This window comes from Vombatus ursinus, unplaced genomic scaffold, assembly GCF_900497805.2.
Source record: "Vombatus ursinus unplaced genomic scaffold, bare-nosed wombat genome assembly UNPS02001287.1, whole genome shotgun sequence".
Lineage (NCBI taxonomy): Eukaryota > Metazoa > Chordata > Mammalia > Diprotodontia > Vombatidae > Vombatus > Vombatus ursinus.
The window spans coordinates 16,561,256-16,585,979 of NW_020941065.1; the positions used below are offsets into that span (position 1 = coordinate 16,561,256).

General features: G+C 42.9%; 1 protein-coding gene across 2 annotated transcripts in view; it reads right to left on the reverse strand.

The window, feature by feature from the left end:
- Nucleotides 1-7,590: 7,590 nt before the first annotated feature.
- CHEK2 (checkpoint kinase 2) overlaps nucleotides 7,591-24,724 on the reverse strand; it is a 44,329-nt gene continuing 27,195 nt past the window's right edge. The window contains exons 9-15 of one of the 2 annotated variants that reach the window (XM_027864850.1): nucleotides 24,254-24,353; nucleotides 22,255-22,341; nucleotides 21,462-21,625; nucleotides 21,103-21,218; nucleotides 19,516-19,601; nucleotides 8,846-8,926; nucleotides 7,591-7,801 (exon numbers count right to left, since the gene is read on the reverse strand). In XM_027864850.1, the coding sequence (XP_027720651.1) occupies nucleotides 7,676-7,801; nucleotides 8,846-8,926; nucleotides 19,516-19,601; nucleotides 21,103-21,218; nucleotides 21,462-21,625; nucleotides 22,255-22,341; nucleotides 24,254-24,353 (760 nt within the window). In that variant the 3' untranslated portion in view covers nucleotides 7,591-7,675. The remainder of the gene's footprint in view (nucleotides 7,802-8,845; nucleotides 8,927-19,515; nucleotides 19,602-21,102; nucleotides 21,219-21,461; nucleotides 21,626-22,254; nucleotides 22,342-24,253; nucleotides 24,354-24,724) is intronic. The other variant, XM_027864860.1, reaches the window with a different exon arrangement.

The window sequence follows — 24,724 nt, forward strand, 5'->3', positions numbered from 1 at the left end:
AAAGAAATAAAAGAAAAACAAAAGAGATACTGGTGTGGCCCAAGATCCTTGATCTGCAGATGGGCTCAATAAAGGTTTTCTTAGGTGGCCAACAAAAAAATCTGAACTTTTTAAGTGGGTAATGACCCACACCCTGGTAGAACTTAGGGGACTGATTGATCTCCAAAGTCTTTTCCATCTCTAAATTCTGTGATTTCAGAGAATAAATAAGCCAATGAGGTGGAGAAGCTTAGGAAGGCTGCATGCATAATCGAGAGATTTGTGCTGGATAGATTGGAGAAAAGAAGGGAAAGCAATGTGGGGAAGAAGGGAGGAGAGAACTAGAACCCGCAGCAGACAGAAAATAGGGGATAGAATAAAAGGAGATAGAAAAGGCAAAGACAAGATGTGGTCAAGGGATAGGGAAGAGACCAGCTTGGCCAGCTTGGCCCCCAGCTTGGATCTCATTTTTGTTTGTATTTCCCAGCATCCTGTAAATAGTAAATAATTAAATGTTTGTTGGTGGATTATTGTTGAATAAGATTTGACCTGTATTTCCAAGAGCCCAAATCTTACCATTGAAAATTAAAACTTTAAAAATAAGACCTATCAACTCACTGTATCCAAAGGTCTGGGAAGATGAATAGCTGGGATAAAGTTGGAGTGGTAAATTGGGTGCAGATTATGAAAAGCCTTGAATGCCTGCCTTACGTCTTTGAACTTAATCCCATAGGTAATGGGGAGGGAGTGAACAAAGGTTTTAAATGGATAATTGATATGAAGTTCTATGTTTATAAAAATTGTTCTAAACCATTCTTCTAGTTGACATACAAAGAGTCATAGGCTTTTAGGGCTACCTTAGACACCATCTAATCCAACCTAATTTTATAGGGAAGAAAGGTAAAGTGAATGGTTCAAAGTCACTTAGGTCTCCTGATTCTTCAGGCAAGCTTTTTCCACAATCCCAGGTGCCTCAGCTCAACCAGTTGCCCCAGACCCACTCTAGATTTCAAAAAAGCCAAATAAGGCATTATGATAATCCTCTTTAGAATTTATAGGTGAGATCCCATTACTCGTAAGGGACTGTCCAAATCTTAAGAGTATTAAATTTTAATGACATAAAATTGCTTAAAATAAGCTGTTGAAAACCTTTCCCAATAGACTGTTAGTTCCTTAAGGATATGAAGGATCTCATTTTTGTTTGTATTTCCCAGCATCCTGTAAATAGTAAATAATTAAATGTTTGTTGGTGGATTATTGTTGAATAAGATTTGACCTGTATTTCCAAGAGCCCAAATCTTACCATGGAAAATTAAAACTTTAAAAATAAGACCTATCAACTCACTGTGTCCAAGCTTTAATGTTACTGCCATCAAGTACTGGGTCTCCAGATAGTCTGCCTTTCAACCACTTTTGGTCTTTTAAGAAACCAGCCATTGCATTCTGGAGAGCAATTTGGAACTATGCCAAAAGGGCTATAAAACTGTGCATACCCTTTGTTCCAGCAATACTACTACTAGGTCTGTGTCCCAAAGACATAAAAAAAGAAAAGGACTTATTTGTACAAAAATATTTATAGCAGCTCTTTTTGTGATGGCAAAGAATTAGAAATCAAAGGGATGCCCATCAATTGGGGAATGACTGAACAAGTTGTGGTATATGAATGTAATGGAATACTATGGTGCTATAAGAAATCGTGAGCAGGCAGGTTTCAGAAAAACTTGGAAAGACTTAAATGAACTGATGCTGAATGAAGTGAGCAGAACAAGGAGAACGTTGTACACACTAACAGCAATATTGTTTGATGAAGAATTGTGAATGACAGCTCTTCTCAGCAATTTTTTTCTTTTATTCGAATCTTCTTATACAAAATGATTAACATAGAAATGTTTCACATAATTGCCCATGTATAACCTTCTGATTACGTACCATCTCAGGTAGAAGGGAGGGGAGAGAGAGAGGGAGGGATAGAATTTGGAACTCAAAACTTAAAATAAAAAGTCAAAAAAATTGGAGGAAAAAAAAAAGAAACCAGCCCATGATGGAGTTGGAGCATCTTTACACTATTTACACATTAATATGGCAGTGTCTGTACTTTTATTTTTGGCAATGATAAAGTTTATCATTGATATCCCTTCAGATCTTGAGGAAAAGTATCAAAGGGATAGGGAAAAACAACCTCAGAATTTGTTAACACTGGAAAAAGGTGATGAAGAAAGCATCAATACCTACAGACTTATATGCCCAGTCTCTCATGCATACAAATCTTTATAAAAGTCAATCAAGAAGCTCTCATTAAGTGCTTACTGTGTGCTGGGTACTGTGTGAAGCGTGGGAATAAAAAGGAAAAAACATCACATAGTCCCAGCCCTTAGGGCAGACAGTATGAAAACAACTGTGTGCATGCAGTAACAGTAGAAGAAGGCATGATTTGCATTTGAGTCTTAAAGGAAGACAGGGAATCCAAGTGGTGGAGACAAGAAAGGAGAGTATTTGAAGCATGGGGAACAGTCAATGAAAAGGTCTAGGAAATTAGGAGCAGGAATTTCATGTGTGTGGAATAGCAAGGTCAGTGTCACTGGAGAGTAGAGTACTGGAGAGTTGTAAACATAAGAACACAGGAAAGATAGGAAGTGACCTGTCTTAGGAAAAGGTTTAAAAGCCAAAGAGGACTATCTGTGTGAGCCTGGGGGCAATTGGGAACCACTGGAGTTCAAGTAGGAGGGTGGAAGAGGGCCAGTGTGTGCCGTGCTCAGACCTGCACTCTAAGATCGGGGAGGGGCGAGGTGCCGAAGAACATTGTACACACTAACAGCCACATTGTGCAAAGACCAACTTTGATAGACTTAGCTCTTCTCAGCAATGCAAGGATCTAAGACAACTCCAAAAGACTCATGACGGAAAATGCTATCCACATCCAGAGAAAGAACTATGGAGTCTGAATGCAGATCGAAGCATACTCTTTTCTTTTTTTTTTTTCTTTCTCCTGGTCTTTTCCCTTTTGTTCTGGTTCTTCTTTCACAAAATGACTAATGTGGAAATATGTTTAATGATTATACATGTATAGCCTTTATCAGATTACATGCTATCTTGGGAGGGGGAGGGGGAAAAATTTAGAACTCAAAATCTTATAAAAGTGAATGTTGAAAACAATAAATAAATTAAAAAAAAAAAAGATCAGTTTGGCACCAGAGTGGAGGATGGAGTGGACTGGGCAAGAGTCTTGAGGTGGACAGGCTGACCAGCAGGCTTTCGAAACAGTCCAGGCTAATTCCTGGTGAAGAGACCTGCATTAGAGTGTATGAGTGGAGAGGAGGAAGGAAAAGGGAAAGGATTGAGCACTTAAGCACCTCCTATGGGCCAGGTATTGTGCTAAGTGCTTTATTAAATATTAATTCATTTGACCCTCACAACAATCCTGTAAGGTAGGTGCTCCTATTATCCCCACTTTACATTTGGGCAAACCAAAGCAGAGATGAAGTGACTTGCCCAACTTCACACAGTTACTAAGTGTTTGAGGCTGAATCTGAACTCAAGTCTTCTAGACTCCAGGCCAAGTGCTCTATCGACTGGGCCACCTTGCTGCCTCTGAAAGGAGTGTATACGAGATGTTATAAAGATGATAATGAAAAGACTTGGCAAAGATTGTATATGTGGGGTAGGTGTGAGTTTGGGTGCCTTTGTAGTAAGAGGGAATTTGGGAAGATGGGGGGCTTTGGGGAAAAGGTGAATTCTGGTTTAGACATGTTGAGATGTCTGGAGGACCATCCAATTTGAGTTGGCCAAGAGGCAGTTAGTGATTTGAGACTGCAGGACAGGAGAGAGCTTAGACCTGGATAATTAGACCTGAGAAGCATCTGCATAGAAGTAGTCACCGACACCATGGGAGCTGATGAAATCACGAAGCGGAGGTGTATAGAGCAGAAGAGGGTCCAGGTCAGAGTCAGGGAGAATCAGTGTTATGAAAACCGAGAGACAAAAGAACATCCAGGAGAAGAGAGTTATCAAGTGCCAAAGCGAGGTCAAGAAGGATGAGAAAAGGTGATTGGGTTTTGGCAATTAAGAGATCTTTGGTGACTCTGGAGAGTGATTTCAGTTAAACAGTGAGATTGGAAGTCAGAGTGCAGAGGATTTAGAAGACAGAAGAGATAGAGGCACTGATTGTAGTCTGCTTTCTCAAGGTCAGCCACAAAGGATGTAACGGACGATGGAGGAGGGATTAAGGGTGTTAACGGGATGGCCAGTCCGAGCAAAAGGAGGATTTTTAAGGATGGAGAAGACGTGGATGTGTCCTTCAGCCAGGAAAGAGATTAAAGATTAGTGAAAGAGTAAGGATGACAGAGGGGCCAACGTCTTCACTGGGAGAGGATGGGATTAAGGGTTCGTGTGGAAGGGTTTGCCTTGGCAAGGAGAAGGGTCACCTCTTGGAGAAGGCATCAGGTAAGGTGAGATGAGGAGGGAAGAGAGAGATCTTGGTAAATTACCTCAATTTTTTCAGTGTCATGAGGCAAGATTTTCAGCTGAGAGAGTAGGGAGAGAAGGAGCCATGAGAGGTTTAAGGAGTGATGGAAAGATTTGGAATAACCACTGTGGTAAGTGGAATGGTGATTCCGTTACAGGAGTATAAAAAGACTGCCTTGCTCTAGTGATGGCCCAGTTGAGATTCTCTATACCATCAGTTCGTAGTGGACCCAGGCAGCATGGTCTCATGACTTTCTCTAGATTTGTGCTGCTAAACAAATGAATAAGAGCAAAGGCAGTAATGGTCAGAGTAATCCAAGGTTGGGGCTTGACAAGGCATGATTAGTAGTAGGATAAGGGGGGCAACGGACTCAAGTGAAGAGAAGAGGGCATAGTTAAACTGATTCACCAAGGAGTCAAGATGAGGAAGGGAGGACTGTGCCAGCAATGTCTAGAAGAGAACTAACTGGTGGAGGGATTGGAGGTCACAATGAAGATGAAAAACAATGCTAGAAGTCATAAGGCAGAAGGAAAGATGGAATGATGAGACGAGGATCACATAAAGAAATTTCAGAATTCATAAACCTGTAAGTAGAACCCTTGTGGGCGATTTCTCAAGATTAAGGGTTATATGATCATCTCAGCGTGAAGCTGGAGTGAGTGAGTCAGACCATAATTGAGAGCATCCTCAATAAGGGTATTAGTAGGGAAGCAGATTTTCAAAAATGATATTCAGTAGGGGACCGCATCTTTACCAGGTCACAATTGACTGACTTAGAGAATATCCCGTTGTACTCATTTGTTGATCATGAAACAGTATTTGACCTAGTATAACAAAACACAGACTTATAACTCATTCAGAACAATGTCTTCAACCCAAGTCATGATCCTTCAAGACTCCTTGAAAGATAAAACAACAGAAATAACCTTGTTCAGCGACCCCCTGATAATAGCTGTTTGTCCTTTGTTTTGAAGAGGACCCATGAAATCACAAGGCAATGTCATGACCTACATTGGTCAATGGGAATTGGATTTAAGTGAGGCAGTTGCACAGAGCCGTCGGCCTCACTCTCCTCCACTCATCAAAGTCCAGAGGCAAGAAGAAAGTCAGGAAAACTGGCAGTGACCCAGGATGTAGTTGATGACCTTGGCATCTTCCACGTCTGTTGTGGTTATTCATTTGTTTCAGTTGTGTTCGACTCCTCTTGGGGTTTTCTTGGCAAAGATACTGGAGTGATTTGCCATTTCCTTCTCTTGCTCATTTTACAACTGGGGAAACTAAGGCAAACAGACAAAGCTCTAAATGCTCCACAGCACACGCTTCAACTACCTTCGTGGCCGATGGAATAAGTTGTTATCGTTCGCCCGTTCCGCTAGGGTACGTGCTTTGGGTAGACACTCCCCAACCCACAGACAGGACTGAGGCCTGCCAGTTACCTTCTGAGAATAACCATCAAGCAAGGTATAAAGCAGGGAGATGTAGGCTTGCCAAAGCTTTTCACTGTAGTGATGGAAGAGGGAATCCAGGACAGAGTCTGGGTCAAGGGGGTAGATGGAGAGGTTCTTCAGTTGCTCCTGTTTACAAATGACATCGGGCTGACTGCATCCAGCCACAAAACGCTGGAGAGCATCCTGGAAGAGATCTGTTGGACCTGGCCATCCACCCAAGAAGATCGAGGGGATGAAAAATTTCTGTTGTCTTGACTTTGGTGCATTTGGATGGACACTTCTGGAGCTTGTTCGACATTGTGTGTATATAAACATACAGACACACATATCACAATACACCCTTGTGATGTATGCATATGTGCATATACATATATGTGCACGCACACACACACAGACCTCTGAGAGACAGTACACGGGGACAATGAATGGGACTCAGAACTGGAAAGGAGAATAGGCTGGATTGCTGTCGGGAAACTGCCTAACTCTTTGGCTGACCCCGTGAAAACAAAGGCTCATCCTTTCAATACCAACATCCTACAGGTGTTGCTGTATGGCTTGTAATGCGACACTCTCCAAAGAAATGAAAACTACTCTCACGGAGAGGAAAGGAGAGGCGCGTGGTAGGAGGAAGTAGGCGGCAACCTAGGGTCATCGGGGAGCTCCAAAGAAGAGGAGCAAACGGATGTTACCAAGGAACTGTACAAGACCAGAGACGAGCTGGTCTCACGGCAAGAGCGAGGAATAGCAGTAGACAGCCAGGGCTCCGGGAGTACCCTCGCGCCCCGAGGAAGGCATCAACCTGCATCCCGTTGAGAGGACTGCTCTGGCGAACTCTTAGCACAGAGATCAGTGCCACACAACAGGTGGGCGTGGATGGCTGCATCGCGGAAGGAGACTCCTTCCATGAGAGTCATGGGTGCATTCGAGAAGCGCCCCATTCTTTCCCTTGATTCTGGGGAGGAAGGGTGGCTTTTACAAAGCACCGTAGAAAGGACATTGACTTGGGTCCTGACCCTGCAGTGTCATGCGTCACCCTGGGTCACAATCTCTTCTGAATTTCTTATCTTCCATAAAATAAGGTAATACTTGGGTACTTACCCCCACGCGGCTATTGTTAGGTTCCACAAAGCATTTTTATGTTAATTATTCTAGCGGCAAATTGTCATTATTTATACAGAGGGAGCTGGAGCATAGATGGTCTGAGAGATCAGAACTAGAGGGGACCTCAGAAGCTGCCAAGACCAATCCTTCTTTTTATATTTTTATTATATATTTATATTTATTTTATTATATATTTATATTTATTTTATTATATATTTATTTTATTACATTTTATTATATATTTTATTATATATTTATATTATATTTCCTTTTTTTAATGTATTATATATATTTCCTTTTTTTATAAGGAAACTGAGGCTAGAGGAGGTCAAGTGACTTGTCCAAGGACACAGATAGGAGGAAGAGGTGGGATTTCAACCCAGCCCTGTGACTCCCCAGCCAGTGCCCTTCCCCATTCCTATTCCTATTCCTATAGGATTATACTTTCACCTGTAAAATGAGGGAGTTGGTCTAGAGCGAATCCAAGGTCTCCTCCGGCTCGAGATGCATAACTAATTATACCTAATATCATATTTGATCATCCAAATACAAAGCCATGATTACATTAATTTTTTATTTGTACATCAATGATTATGTTAAACAATTTTTCCATTTTTTAAAAAATTCACTTTATAAAAAATAGAAAATTATCCCAAAATGACTAACAAAAGACAAGTTATAAAAGTCACTTCCTGTCTCTTTTTTCTTTCAGTAGTGCTGACTGCATGGAGGTGGAGGCTAGGCAATGTTTTGAAGAGCTAGCTTCATCCTCTTCTTCCTCTTCGTGGGGACGCTTTCTGCTTGTGGGGAGCTGAAAAAAAAACCAAACCTTTTAGCTAAAAAGTTTGTCTTAAAACATCTAACGCATACAAAAACGTGCTCCAACCGTGATCCCATGGGAAAGGTACAACCCTTGGGATCAGAGGACCTGAGTGCAAATCTCCCCTCTAACAATTACCATCTGTGTGACTGGACAAGTCAGTTCACATTCCTGATCCTCAGTTCCCTCCTCTGTAAAACAAGGGAGATAACTCCCTTTTCTCTTCGGTAAAATAACACGACTCAGACGTCAAAGGCCATCGAGGCCTTCCCTTTTCCTTTACAGATGGAGCAACCGGAAGGACAGCGCCACCCAAGGGCAGAGCTGGGTATCTGCCACGGACTTCACGATTCCTCTGGGGGCCTTGCCCTCCCCCACACTGGCACAGAAAGTTGTCAGTCGTCCTTAAAAAGTGCCGTGACAGTGATCTGGTCATTATAAAGCACTTTACAGGCAACGTTTTCACAAATCAATCAGTTGACAATGACTCAACTACGTGGAACAACACTGGCATCACAACAGTGTTGTAATGGCTCCCAAGCCCTCCAGGGAAGGAGGCCGCTTCAACAAAGATGCCCAGGGTTAGTCCTCCGAAATGGACCAAGTACTTCAAACTTACCGCTTGACCATCTAAGGGCACTCAATAAATCCCTTTCCTGGAATTCTCATTAGCGCTCTCTCCACACCCACACTGCATAGATTTGTTCTAGTGTGTCTTATGGTGACTTGTATTCTTTTCCTCTATTAGATTCTAAATTCTTTGGGTCAAGGAGCCATTTTTGTCATCTCTGAATCTCCCCTCAAGCCCGGGATACAGAGCTTTCCACCTGGCTGATGCTGAGTATAAGCTGGTGGAATGTGAATTTTAAAGTTTGGAAAGAATTAGGATGTCTTACCTTGGAAAAAAAAGTTCTATTAATGATGGCTTTAATGGTGTTTTTTAAACCACTAAATGGACATTGTGTAAATATTTTATGCGCTTCAATCCACCACTGGCTCCTCAAACTCCGTCATTTGTTTAACAAAACACCGTACCTGGGCTGGGCTCAAAGGTAGATTCGGTGACTTAGTTTCCTCCATAAGCAGAGCCTGGAATTTGCTTTTCATCTCTTCATCCTACAAAGAGTTTCAAAACAAAACAAAAACCAAAAAATAAATAAATATAACCTCCCTGGGAGGAAGAGAGGCCTAAAAGAAGCCAACTCCATGACCGAGTTATAATACTATGCTTTAAAACAGGCACACAGAGGAAGGAGACAGGTTTCTTACAATTTCAAGCCCCTTCCTGAAACTTATCCCTAACTAAGCCAACAGGACTCTATTATGTTGAGATACTATGTTGTTCTCAGTAAAAACTGGTAGCCCAGACAGAAAGGATTTTGCTTTAATGGAAAATCTAGAGATCCAAAGAGAATTTCCCTAACCCAGAACCTCAAAAGCTAGCATGCTCCCTGTTCTTAGTATTTCCAGGGTTAAATAATATCAACATAAAATTTTAGAGACTGGCTCCCAGGGATTGCCCAGAGGCTGGTTAAACACGGCATCCTTAAAACCACACACACACATGCAATCTAGCATCATTTGAAGAGGTTTCCCTGATGTATCCATCCCCTATGTTTCACGGCCTCCCAGACTACCCAGGCCCAGTACCATGAGTCCAAGAGCCTTGGGAAGCGCAGTGACCCCCAAACCTGCCTCCAGCCCATACCCTACAGCCATCACTGAGGGAAGAAATAGTTCTAGAGAAGGGGCTCCCCTCATCACCACCAGGAACAACTGCTGACAACTGCCACCGAGAGGAAGATGGGCACAAGAGGGGCAGCATCTCCCAGACTACCTGGACTCCTTCCAGCTCTGTCCTCACAGCCGTGCTGGGGAAGCAACTCCCACGAAGAAGGGGTCAGCTCCACCCACCAGATGCCAACCAACTGCCACCCACAGAGCAGGCAGGCCAACCTAGCTGAAGCAGTGGGCACCCTGAGGAAGAGTCAGGAAGCAGCATGGGCCAGGCAGCTCAAACCCCTACCACCACTGTGACCACCATCTTCCCTCAGAACCTAAGGGAGACAAGCCAGGGCCTTGAAGTCAAGAGCCTTGGGAATAACCATGCTTCAGCCCAGTGCCTTCAGCAGGAACTGAGTGCTGATTTTACCAGTGGAAATGACATTAAAGAAGAGATATCACCATCTGCTTTGCCGCTGCCCACCCCAAGAACCAAGGAACCTTTTCATATGACTTGCAGCTGCAGCCTTCCATGAACCATCCGGAATGTAAGCTCCTTGAGGGCAGGGACTGTGACTTCTTGATTTGTATCCCCAACAGTTAGGAGCATGCTTTGCACATAATAAGTGGCCAAGAAATGCCTTCATCATTCATTCCAATAACAGACAAGAATGAGAAAATCAATTCTTCCAAGTATCCAGGATGGACGACTGTTTATTCCTCTAGTAAAAGTCTCCAGAAATAGAGGCTAAGGAAGCAGGCTTCCTTGGTGGCCCTCGTTGTAGGGTTTGAGCACTTTTCTGATAAAGGAGTTCGTGGTATCTGACGTGAATTAAGTCTAAATGACGGCACTTAAGGTGGGACAACTGAGAGATTTATTTCTCTATCCATTCCTTCACATTCAGCGTGGCAGCATGTCTCAGCTGGCATGGAAGCCAAAGATCCCGGTGTTCGAGTGCCCCCTCTGGCCCACACTGGCTGTGGGACCCTGGGCAAGTCCCATAATCTCACCATACTCCAGGTGACTCTAAGACTGTACGCTGCAGAGAAGATGCCAACCTGCACCGGAAGAAGAATTTCCGCACCAGAAAGTTCTCTCTACCAGGGAAGTCACAGGTCCAATCCCTATCCCCTATGCCTGGGTTCAATCATTGCCAAACAATTTCTGCTAAAGCTAGTTCAAATACAGCCAGCTCTCAATTACCCGTACTAATGGGAGACAGGAAATTATGAAATCCAAAGCTAGTCCCCAGACTATTTCTTTCCAACTTCCTGATACCAAACACTTACATCTGCTCACTGGCAGAAAGGCCAACTGATTTCAATTCCAGGTCTTCCTTCCCACATCCTGGTACCAATAACATTTAGAAATTGAGTGAAGAGGGGAAAAAGGACAAGGCCCTGGATAATTATACCTTCCAATGTATCCTGCAGATTTCTCCTAGAATCATCTTCATCCTCAAGCTGGAGCCTCTAGGACAATAAATGGGCCAATCATTTCACCTGGTTAACTGAATATGCCAAATCGTCACCTCTGTAAACCTGTCTCTCGCCTATTTCCCAATATATGACCTGGCCCATGTAAAACACACTCGGTAAGTATTTATGGAAAATGCCCCATTTCTTCCAGAGTCTCCTCAGACAGATTACAAGGGTCACAGAATGTCAATGTCAGATTCAGACGCGTCCTTAGTGGTCAAGTTCAGCCCCATCTGAAACATTATCCGTCTACAACACATTTGATGTCAAACATCCAGCCTTTGCCTTTCTCTAAGGAGGAAAACCCCACCAGCTCTCAAATAACATCATTTCACTTTGGGACAGCTCAAATTCTTAGCCAGGTTTTCCTGACATTGAGCTTGGCTGAACTTGCCACTTTATAACGTCTCCCCACTGGTCTTGACTCTGGTCTCTGGGGCCAAACAAAAATAAGTCTCTTTCATGTGACGACCTTTCCAATACTTAAACAGTTATTGTATGCGCTGCCTCCTTCCGCCCCATTTTACCAAGTCAAAGTCTTTTCTTTTTCAGACTAAACATTCATTCTCAGTTCCTACAAGTGATGCTCATATAACATGAACTCAAGGCTGTCCACCATCTTGGTTGCCCACCTCTAGATAATCTGTAGCTATGACCTTACTACAGCACGGTACCTAGATCAGAACGCGATACTCCAAATGTGGTCTGACCAGAGTACAATGACACCGTCGATCAACTACCATTTTCTCAAAAGTTTTCCCTCTTAAAGCAGCCCAAAATTACATTAGCTGTTTTTGGCGGCCGTGTCACACTGCTGACTCCGAGTAAATTCCCATTCCAAAACCACCAGATGTCGTATAGACAAATTGTGATGTTGATTTCCTTAAACACCAAAATGTGGCTTAGTTCATCCCTCTTAAACATCACTGCGTTAGATTTGGCCCGATGTTCTAGCCTGTCAAGATGGTTTTGGATCCTCAGCTCTGTCATACAACCCCCTAAGCTTTGCGTTCTCTTTCCTCTCCTTCCTGCCATCTCGGCAAATGCTCCTCTTCGCTTTATCCAGAAATATCACCCCATCCAGATCAATGTGGAAATCATCTACAATCCCCCAAGGATTTCGGTACCTGACACACAATCTTCCTCCCCAAACCTGCCCTTATACTACGGGCCTTCACTCCAACATGCACACTGACATTCCTTTAAACACCGGAGCCTACTGGCTCCTCACCTGCTTCAACTCTAGTGACCCACTCCTTCATTCCATCTCAACCACACACCAAGGTGGCCATACCTTTGATCTTGACGTCACTCGCAATTATCCCACCTCTATGATCCAGGACTCAAATTCCTCTGACCATAATGTGCTCTCTTTCCATTTCTCATGAGGTCTTACCCCTCCTAAACAGATTTAGCACAATGCCTGGCACATAGTAGGCAATAAATGTTTATCGAATTTTCCATCCTCGCTATAACTTCTAGGCACTGCACCCCTCTGGCCTCACTTTCCTACCTTTCCTGTCTTGACTCTAGAATTAGCCATTTCACTAGACATTGCCCCCTAATTCTTGAATCACAGACCCCCCCGTGGTTCACATAGCATAAAACTCCAACTCTGGCTTACTGCTGCTACCTTCCTTCCTTGCTCCTCCTCTCAAGGCTGCTGAACAGTGCTGAAGGAAGGTCATACATACAAAATGCTAACTGGATCCACTCAAATTTATGTTATCTCCTCTCAAATAGGACTTCCCTGCTAAGGGAAAGTCCTTTTATCCTTCCTTCTATCCCACCACCCAAATAAGCTTTTCTTTTTTTTTTCTTTTCCAAAATTTTATTTTTTTCCACCAATAAAAATCTGCTTTTGTTCCCTCCCAGACAGGTGATCTCTGTTTTCAGTCTGCTGTTCAGATCTGCCATAGCCTTCCTTCCAAGGAGCAAGTGTCTTTTAATTCCACAGCTTCAGCTGCCAACTGCAGTGTTCACTGAGCCCAAGAATATAAAATCTGACACTGCTTCCATGTTCTCCCTCCATGTGCCAGGAATTCATGGGACCAGCCGCCATGATCTTAGTTTTTTGGATGTTAAGCTTCAAGCCAGCTTTTGTATTGTCCTCTTTTAAGCAAATCAAAAGGCTTAAATTATTCTTCACTTCCTGCTATCTGAGTGGTAGCGTCTGCATATCTGAGATGGTTGATATTTCTCCTGGCCACTTTCATTCCAGTTTTTGATTTGTCCAGCCTGGCATTTCACACGATGTACTTTGCTTAAAAGTTAAACAAATGACAATATACAGCCTTGTCATACAGCTTTCCCAATCTTGAACCAATCAGTTGTTCCACATTGACCACCCAGTGATATCCGTGTGTAGAGAGTAGCCTTTTGGATAGTTGGAAAAAAGAGTGGCTGTGATGACCAGAGTTATCTTGACCAAACTCTGTCTATGCCCTGCTGCATTTTGTATTCCAAGGCCAAACCTGCCTGTTATTTCAATTATCTTTTTATTTCCTGCTTTAGCTTTCTAATCCCCTATGATGAACATGACATCTTTTTTTGATGTTATTTCTAGAAGATGTTGTAGTTTTCATAGAACTGATCAACTTTAATCTCGTCAATATCAGCAACTTTGTTTCCTACCTCCTCCTTATACACAAAAGATCGGTGAGACAGGAGGAATGTGCTCAGCCCCAGTGCAATTTGCTTTGGCTCCCCTGCCCCTTTTCTTTCCTTCACCCAGACCCTAAGGCTCTTAGGCTAAGGCTTCTTTTTTTTTCTTTTAAGCCACCACTTCCCTCTTCCCCCCATCCACTCTCCTAAAGTAAAGTTTGTTCCTTAGGATTAATTTTTTAATTCTTAAATTAATTTAAATTAATCTTAGGATTAATCCCTCCTTTCCCTCTCATTCCACTCCTTCCCTTCTCATCTTTTCTGGTATTGTGTGAAGTATGTATGTGTGTGTGTGTGTGTGTGTGTGTTCTTTCTTCCTTGAGCAATTCAGATAAAGATGAGGTTCAAGTGTCACCCACTTCCCCTACCTCTTTCTCATCTATATAGCCTTCTAGTTATACACTCCAGTTACATGAGATAATTTTCCCTACCCTAGTGTATTTTCTCTTCCCCCCATTCCATTTCTATTTTAACATCATCAAAACATAACAAAACTATTCTCAAACCCTCTGTCTTATTAACCTCTCTCTGTGACCCCTCATGATAGGAAAACAGTTTATATACTCATTTAATTGTTTATGATTACTCATTCACATTTTCTTGTATTTCCTCTTGACTCTTGTGTTCATATTTCAAAACTTCTATACAGCTTTGGTCTTCTCATCAGGAATGTTTGTCCTGTAGGATTAGGCCCAGTTTTCCTGGGTAGGCTATTCTTGTAAGCTATAAGCCCATATCCTTTGCCTTTTGGAAAATCATATTCCAAGCTCTCCATTCCTAACAAGTGCTGGCTGCTAAATCATGTGTGATCCAGACTGTGGCTCCTCAAAAGTTGGATTCTTTCTTTCTGGCTACTTGCAGTATTTTATATTTGAATTGGAAACTCTGGATTTTGGGCTATCTTGTTTCCGAGAGTTTTCATTTTTTTATTTTGGTTGTAACCATAGGATTCTATTTCTACTTTGCCCTCTGGTTCTATAAAGACTGGGCAGTTTTAAGATTTCTTGTAATATGATGTCTCAGTTCTTGTTTTGGTCATGGCTTCCAGGTAGTCCAGTGATTCTTAAATTATCTCTCCTCAATCTGCTTTCCAAGTCAGTTGTTTTACTGTGAGATACTTTACATTGTCTTTGTTTTTTCCTACTAATTTGACTTTATTATTTCATGTTGTCTTATGGAGTCATTGGCTTCTATTCAATCCAATCTAATTTTCAGGAAGTTTGTTGCTTTGCATATAGTTCTATATCTCTTATGAGAAGCTGTTAATTTTCTTTCCAGTTCCACAGTTCTTCCTCCTTTTCCAAATTTTTCATCTGGTGATTTCTTTTTATTTATAAAACCTCTTCTGCCTTTTTTCCCTTAACCCTTACTTCATCTCTTCTAGGAATGCTAGTCATATTTATGTCCAAGCTACGTTTTTCTTTGAGGATTTGTAGATGTTTTGGAATCATTCTCTTCTTCTAGGTATGTATCTTCAGTATCTCTGTCACCATATTGACTTTTTATGGTGGGATCCTTTTTTTTTTTGTTTGCTCACTCTTCAGACTGCTTCCTGACTTAAACTGTATTTTAGGGCCAGGTTCTCTGGGGGGACTGTCTAGGGTCTGAGCTTGTGTCTTCTTGCATCATTCTGTTACATTCTTGGAGTAATGATGTTGTGTTATTCTAAGAGGTCAACAACTCAGGCTGCAAGATTTCAGTGCTCCCAAAGTGGTCTGATCCAGGACAACGTCTGATCACTGCCCCCTGGTCTGAGCTCTGCAAGTTACTGATCGGAGTTTGGGTCTGAGCAAGAGGCCTGTGGGCTCACTCCAGAGTTTCAGTAGATTTCTGTTGGACTCAGCCACTATCAGCCACCTGGGAAGCTATGCTCCTTCAGTGGGACAGAACTGCAGGCTTCCCCCTTGGTTTGGGATTCCTGTCCTGGTTGTTATGCTGCAGGCTTCCGAGGGGGCTGGAAGCTGAACTGAGACCCACACAGGTACTGCTTGCTTTTGAACTGGCTACTTGTTCAGTACCCAGCCTAGGCCTAGTGACCAGTCACTCCACCCTGGAAGTCACCCTGAGGCCCAGGTCCCCTCCTCAGCCCACCCTGGATCTCTGACCTAGAACTGGGTAATGAGTGAGCACCTGTTCCTACACCCTGCACAAGGTCAGGCTCTTCCGTGTGGGTCTGGGGCCTCTTCTTGCCCTGACACACATCCTCAGGCCTCTTTCGGTCTCTGTGCCAGAATACCCAGTACAGCATTTCCTGGCTAGACTCATATCCCCAGCATCTGCAGACGTCGTCTGTCTCCTTATGCTGATCCGGGCTGGAAAAAAGACACACTGTTATTTTCTTTCTTTGATTTCCAAACCAGGAGTAAGTCCTGGTGTGTTTTCCAGATCTGTATGGAGGCACTGTGGGGGAGTCTGCTATTGGGGTTCCACGCCCCCAATATTCTCCTCACAACTCTAAAACAACTCTCCCCCCTCCACTGGCCTTCATGGCCTGTCTACTGAATTGTATGGTGTTGAGCCCCCTCTCTGGGTTTTTGTGCCCCTGCCCTCTGGGTTCTCCTCTTGTCTGACAGCTCTTTCTCAGTCTCCTGTGCTGAATTGTTGACCACATCATGCCCCCTAACTTGGGGCCTCTATTCTTTCTGCAGTCTCTTGTCATCTCTTCAGCTCCAATGAGTTTGATTATCATCGTAATGAGATGACTCCCAGATCTGTACATTCAACTCTTGTCTCTCCAGAACATCAGTCCTGGATCACCAACTACCTATTAGACATCTCTAAATGGAAGTCCTATAAGGCATCTCATACTCAACAGGTTACAACTTTTCTTGGGCCTCAGTTTCTTCATCTAAACAATAAGGGGATTGAACTAAAGAGCATCTGGGGTCCTTTTCAGCTCTAAGTCAACAATCCCATGTCCAAAACATAGCTCTTTATCTTTCTCCCAAGACCACCCCCTTAATTATTTTCCTATTTCTACTGATGGTATCACCATCCTTTCAGTCCTTGTACCCTCAACAACATCACTCACAACTGTCCCCTTCTCCCCAATGACAAGCCCACCACCCAGATTCAGGTCCTCCTTACCTCTCTCTCACTTGGACTGTTGTAAAAGCTTTCTATATGGTCTCTCTGACTCCAGCCTCTTCGCCCATCCATCCTGCACACAGCTGCCAAATTGAAATTCCTCAAGCAGGAGTCTGATCTTTTTAGTTCAAATCACTCCCTAGGATGGCCTAGGATAAAATACACACTCTAAACTGGCTCCAGTCTATCTGGACAGACTGATCATATATCACTCTCTGTCAAAGGTTCCAGACCTCTACACGTGCCCACTCACCTCACTGCCTCCTCTAAGAATGCCTGGCTTCCTTCCAAGAAGAGCGTACATAGCTGCTACCTCCATACGGGAAGGAGGCCTTCTTACTTCATAGCCCTAGCCCCACCCTTCTGGTACTTCTTCTCCAAACTGCTTTCTACATTATTTGCCAATGAGCACATTATTTTTCACCCCACAAGAACATAATCTCCTTGAAAATGGAGAAGACAAGGGCCATTTAATTTGTGTCCTGGCTTCTCTAGCACCTAATTCCAAGCTGGTTCTGACCATATGTCTCAACATCAATCTAGCTATGCTCAGAAGGCCAGTCACCAGAGGAATTACAGGATGATGACATTCTCAGCCAGAGTGACTGTCAAGACCACCTGAGTTACAAAAGGGCAGTGAAGTACTGCAAATAATACCCACAGCAACAAAAATTCAGATCCCTGGAATGGCCAGTGATTTCCTTATCTATTTATAACAGTTTTCCTCCGGATGAAGATTACAAGTAAAACACTATATTGAATTTAAAAGCATTGTTCACATCCAACTCCTAGTCATGACCCAAATACAAACTCATGGAAAGAGGGACCCTGAACCCAACACAACTGTCCCCATTAGAACACAGAAAAGGATTCTTGTTTCCTTCAGATTTGAATCCCTAGTGACAAAAGCTCCTTTTTGCTTCCAAATCACTTGTCTCCAGAGCCCTCATGATCCAAATTGACATAATTTGGCAAAGGTTTTTGTTTTGGGGGTTGTTGTTTTGTTTTTTGTTTTTGGGGAAGGGATGATGTTCTAGAGCAACACCCAAAGCCTTTATTTGTGAATGTTAAAAAGATTTCATGTTTGTGAAAAGAGCCAGTCTTAAACAAAATTGACAAAAGAGTTCTTCAGCACAACTAGGCTTTCTGAATCCTGGGACCTGTCTCCTTCTCTTCTATCCAAATCTATTCCCCAATGAAAAGACGTGATCAATGAATTACAACCTGGTGTGAATTTGGGCCAATTACTTCTCCCAGAGGTAACTTGATACCTTTGTTTGACTGAAGAAACTACTTGGTTCCCTGGGCTCCCAGCCGAGGTGTCATCCTTGACTCCACTTTCACCCCCACATTCAATCAGCTGTCAGGTTCTGGCATTTCCACCTTTGTAGCATCTCTCGAATACATCCCCTTTCTCTGCCCTGACGCTGCTCATCCCCACATCCCATCACTATTGCCTCAAGTCTCTCCCCCTTTAGCTGTCACACTGAGTGCATATCAGCCCAGCTCCCTTTTCAATACACTACGGTAATGCTCACATTTAAATTTAGTATCGCCTTCAAATCCAGCCTCAGACACTTGACAATTAGCTGTGTGACTCTGGGCAGGTCATTTAGCCCCAAATGCCTCCCCCCCCCAAATAAATAAAGTATCCCCTTGTACCTATTTATCAATTTACCTAATGCTACTAAATATTTTCTGGCCTATAACTGTGCTCTCTCAAATTAATGGTGGTTAAGCCCTCCCAATCTCACAGGAAACAGCAAATGAACCAGCCACCAGTTGAACATGTTCTAGGTCGGCTCTGCCAAGGGTTAGGGTGGTAAATGCTAGGGCCAAGTAGAACGAAGACACAGCCTACGCAGTCAACTTACAATCTAAACAGGACAGTTAACATGCCATTAGAAAAGGCAGATTAATTCATCCTAAAGACCCAGGGAGCCGACCAATGAGGACAAAGTTACCACTAAAGAACATTTTTCCACGATCTCGGGGACCTCCCAAACCTTTTACTCAAGTGTCCCTGATGTGAAACAATGCCTTTCCTCACACGTGGAACACCTTAATATGGCTGGTATACAGTCTACCCTCTCCCCTTACCCTGATAGGACCCTTGGCACACTACTGAGTAAAGTGGAACCGAAATCTGCCATATGACATATGGTCTGCAGCAGATTCACAACATCTCCATTTTATTTTAATGGCAGGCAGTGGCTAGAAGGAAATTCTTCAAGGGCAAGAACCTCATTCTCTGCACTTGATGAAGCTCTACTTCTGCCTACCCCACATCCCTCCAATGCCTGAACTAAAACCCACACCTGACATTTACTCACTCTCAGTCTAAGCAAAGTCCAGGGGAAAAAAAAACAACCCACCCTACCTGTGTGTTACTATCCCCTAGGGACTTGACACCTTTACCGTATCGCAGCAACCCGGCTTATTATAAAATGAAAACCCACCTACCCAGGGGATCAGAATTTTCTAACGTTAAAACTCTGCTCGCTTCTGAAACAGTGCAAAGTGTCCCAGGGCACAGCGCCCTGCACTTGCCCCAAGGTCAGCTGTCTACCTGGCCATCTCCTAGACCCAGCTCAGTGTGTAGTGGTGAGTTCATTAAATGAAATGACTGACAACTATGGGTTCCTCTGAACACAACGGGGGCCAAAAACTAAGAGTTTTGCTATGTCAGCGGTCATCGACTCAGCACAGGAAATGTGATGGCATTTTGCTGTAAGGACAAACTTGATACGTACCTGAAGCCACGGATGCGCCAAGGCCTCTTCTGTCGTATAGCGTTTCTGTGGATCCACTACCAGCAACTTCTTAACAAGATCCAGAGCTAAAACCAAATGAGGCAGCAGTTTACCCAGCACTCACTCAATCAATCATCCACTGAACGGAATGTTAAAAGGTCCAGGCATTATCACAATGGCAGGGTCCATTTGGTCTAACTGCTACCTAAATGGGAATCCCACTAATAACAGAGCCCCCCAGTTCAAAGTGGCCCTGAAGCATCCAGGGAGAGGAAAACCACAACCCTCCCAGGAAAGCCCACCCCACTTTTGGAATCATGCATAAATCTCCCTCTTTGCATCTTTCACCCACTACTCCTGGTTCTGACCTCTGAAGCCAAGCAGAACAAGGCCACACACCCTTGTTCCCACTAGGTCTTCTGTCCACGCTAAACATTCTCACTTTCTGCCGATCGTGTTCCTGTGGCATGTTTATAGAATCGCAGTAGTAAAAAAAGACTTTAGAAACCATCTCATCTAGGGGTTCTTAGCCTTTCTGGGGGTCTCTTTGGCAGTCTGGGGAACCTATGGATTCCTTCTCAAAACCATGGAGGGTTTATTGTGTTTGTTTTTTAACTTATAATTGAAGGAAATGCTAAATTTCAGGTAGAGATTGGTGAAAATGAAGATCTAGTCCAACTAGGCTGATCTAGTCCAACCCCCTTATTCCACAGATGAGGAAAGGGAATCTCACACAGAAGGGATTTTCCCTGAGGTCACACTGCTCATCAATGGCTTAAGGAGGAATGGAACCCAGGGAGTTCTGTGGACTTGCTTTACGTGCTATTTAAACAGAGTTTAAACTCATGACACCCTCCCTTATAATCAATTCAACTTCCCCACTCATCTCCTCTTACCGCATTCTTCAAAACAGCCTGAAGGTTGCTAAGGAGTGCCTTTTCAAAACTTTCTCCTTTCCCTCTTCCCTCTATTCCTCTATTCCCTTGCTGTCTAAATTCCAAATGCATTAAATCTTCACTTTTCCAGACAGAACTAAAAATGTTTCCACTTCTTAGTGCCTAGGTGGTCCAGATATCACACACCAGCTGATCACAGCAAAGCTTAGGTAAAGAACCGTTCTTCTACACTCTAAGATCATTAGAATAGGGCCTTACACGTGGTTAACATAGAAAGGAAGCAAAACCAATCTAGGGATGGCTCAAACACATTTTAATAATGTGCCACCCAGTAAAAATATTTTGACTTTCCATTATTGATAATAAATCATGTTATATTTTTCAGCTATGAAAGTTCTACCTTCCTAATTTTTGCTCGTTTTTTATTCTAGAGAATTATAAAAGTTGTATTTTTAAAACGACATGAAGTCAAGTTACTCTCTACGCTTATTTCTTGTGCTTCTTGCTACAACTATAACCTGTTTAATCCAACAAAAGTCTGCAAAACAACCAGAACATGAACATGAACCTTGTCGATAACCCAGCAGCCAATGCCACAGAGTTAAACAGACGTGGAACTAGGAGGTTCACAGCAAAGAGAAAGCAACCCCCGCCTCTTCTGGCTTCCCCCTTTCAGTACATCCATCCATACCCTTGTCTGAGACGGCCTCCCAGACTTCTGGGATGAGTTTGTATTTCCCACTGACGATCTGATCCTTCAAAGGGACTTGAGTCTTATGCTCCGAGAAAGGTGGATATCCACTAAGGCTGAGTGGGGATGGAAAGGAAAAGGAGCCATCATGTTTTCAGAATCAGACAATAACATGCAGTTTCTCTGTGCGATCAGAAGTCAAAATGCTGTTTCACATAGCATTAAATTTAAATCTAATACTTACCATAGTACTCAAACACTGTTTGAAATAGGGATGCATAGTGGAATGTGAATTAAACAAAGTCTACAGGCATCCAGCTAGCTCCACCCAAATTCCGAGGCCCAGAAGACCACCTTACCAAACAAAGAGGATGACCCCTAAACTCCAGCAGTCCACAGCGCGTGTGTAGCCGGCGGAGCCCATGGAAATGACAACCTCCGGAGCCAAGTAGGTGGGCGTGCCACACAAGGTTCTCATAAGAGACGTCTCCCCAAGAATCTTTGATTGCCCAAAATCGGTAATCTAAAATTAAGGGCCAGAGGGATTCACTTTATAGGATATACTTACACAAGGAGAGCCGACTGGTTTAACTTCTTAACTGTGGTTTAACTTTAATTTAAACCAACTGTCCTAAATTCATGATATTTATAATTCTGTTGCTTAATATTTTAATAATATGAAGAATTAGCGTTTGTCCTTCACTTTTATCAAGTAGATGTGACCAGATGTGTGATGTCATCTGTGTAAGGAACCCCTGGCGAGGAAGTCCCCCCTCTAATGCAGACTACAGCCTGCAGTGTCCAGGAGTGGCCTGGGACACTCAGAGGCTCGACGCCTTGCCCACGGTCACTCAGCCTGGATGAGCCCTGCCGCCAGACAGGAACCAAGCCTTCCTGGCTCCAAGGCCAGGTCTTTATCTGACTATGCTCCGTCTCCTCTCAACGAGAGCAAACCGTGGAGGAAACAAAGAAAGGATACAGGGCAAAGGCAAACGACCAAGAATGCCGTCCTCTCATGTGCAAAAAAGATTCCCATGGATACAGTTCATATTCCAAGGGTGTTGAACACTTCAGCTCTGATAAATAACAATTTTAAGAAGGTTTCTGATGAAGCATCCAGATTTGCTGGGCCATGAAATCAAGATTCCTTACCTTTATAAGACAGTCCTCTTTCTGAGATGACAGAAGCACATTCTCAGGCTTTAAGTCCCTGTGTATAATACCATTTTCATGAAGGTACTACAGAGACAGAAACGAATGACGCTCAGGAGATCGACTATGCAGCAGTTATAAACTCAATTTCAAAAACAGTTAATCTTTCAAAACAACTGAATAGAATTTCATGGTACATTGTTCAGAACAGAGTCCTAAAAACATACAAGTTTGCCAGAATAAACTTACTTTTAAAATTCTATTTATAAGACTTTATCATAAATAAATTTATAAGACTATTTATAGTAAAATTCTATTTGTAACACTGCCTCAAAAAGCAGAACACCAAAATCATCTCATGCTAACTTATCATTTTCCAATTTTTCTCCAGCTTCCTAAAAGAAAATCACCAGTCTCTTTTCACAAAATAATTTTCTCTTCCTAAATAAAGAGAAATGTAAGGTGCCAAGTTTTACAAAATCCTAAAACTCCTTTTAAGAGAAAGCAAAAATCCAAACTTCCCAATTCCCAGAGCCCAGGTTTGAGACAATTCATAGCAAAGGGAGCCTACATTGCAATCAGTGCAGTCCTGTTTCTAAAAAGGATACAGTCTTTAAGATATCTCTTTGTTTTGAGACAAGGTTCAGGTTTTGTTTGCTTTTCGCCAATTCCACAGGCCACCCATCTCCCAGGAAACCCAGCTCCTTTACCCAAAACTCCCACTCAGGAATAAATAGGGCAGACTGTCCCAGTTGGGACTCATATGGATCAATCCCAGGAAAAGAGGAGTAAAGGTACTTTCTAAGCCAGTCTCCAAATTTGGGGAGGCATTTGGCTGCTCCCAAAAGACTCTGGAACACTGGGACAAAATGTTTAAAAGGGGAGAAAAGAAAATGAGGGAGGGCTCACTTCTCTACAGAGACCAGTCCAAGAGGAAAAAGGTTCCTTTTCCTAATAAGTGGTTCCCACCGTGCTGTCAATCACTTACTAAATTAACAACCAACCTAATTGAGTCTCTACTATAAGAGGTGTTACAAAGGTTTGGCATTTTTCAAGTGTAGGAAGGATTTAAGTGAAGAAAACAAGAGCTGGATACACAAAAAAATTTCTGAGAACAGAGACAAGACAAAGTGTTCTCATAAAATTCTTTTGCTCATTTCCAAGAGAAAGCATCACACTGCACTTGCTATCTGCTTCATGTAACACCATGCCATTAAAGGTAAAACCAGAAACAAAGAAGCAATGACAAGAGGGAAGATTCCCGTCTGAATTTCTCTAGGCCACCAGAGCTGGAGCGAGAAGGGTCTTTAGAGATCACCCAGTTCAGCCCTAGAGCGAAAGCATGGCGTTCCCCCTAAGACCTCAGTCCTGTCACGCTATATAGAGATATGTGTGTATGTGTATGTCAGCACTAAGATAAATCCAGAATTTTCCAAAAAAATTCTATAAAAGTATTGTCGTCATTGTTTGTCCTTCGTTCTCAAAGAGGACCATGGGATCAGGAAGGGGATGTCATGACTTGCAAGTGAACTGGATTTAAGTGAGGCAGGGCTGTGCAGAATCACGAGCCTCACTTTCTCCTCCGGAGCCATCTGGGTCCAGTGGCCAAGATACAGATCAGGCCGACTGGAGATGGCCACCAGGGATACGTGAGTTCTCTTCAAAGGATGGATGCAACTACTTTGGTTTAATGGATGTCCCAAATCAGTATATTTAAAAGAAAAATACTAGAACAAAAACCAGAAATGAGACCACCTAGTTTACACCTAGTTTGCAGCAAACACCTAGTTAGCTAAGTAAAGCTGGTGGAATGTTTTTGCCAAGTACAAGACAAAAGAAATATTCAGAACTGCCTCTTCTCGGTCCTAAGTGTCCCTTAGGTTTCTCCCTCTTTGGGAAAAATGAGCACCTCTCAAGGCCCCTGTTCATTCAAACTTAATTCACCTCATGAAAATACAGCAGGGCTACAGAAGAGTGCAGTTTCTGAGTACTCATCTACCTTTACGGCGAGGAGCATCTGGTAAAAGTACAACTTGCAGGTAGCTTCATTCAGTCGTTTACTTCCTACCACTCTCTCAAACAACTCTCCTCCTTCCATCCTGAAAAAGAGAATGAGAGCATCTCAAAAGCTGGAAAGGACCTGGGCCCCTCCCACTCCTGATGCAAAAATTCCCTCAATAACATACAAGTAGAATAGAAAAGGTACAAGCTTCAGCGGTCATATTCATTGCCAAGAAAGTCCACTGAATACTGAAAGAATCAAATAGTAAAACTAAATCAAAAGTCACAGCATTTTTAGACATTCCTTATTCAAACTTTCTGAAGAGATGAAATAGGAATGTTAGAGCCAGTCCAATCTCCACATTTCCCAGATGAGAAAACTGACAAGGATACACGACTAGCCCAAGGCCACTAGAACCTACATCTTTTAGGTCAGGACTCCTTCAACTTTTTCCACTCACAACCCCTT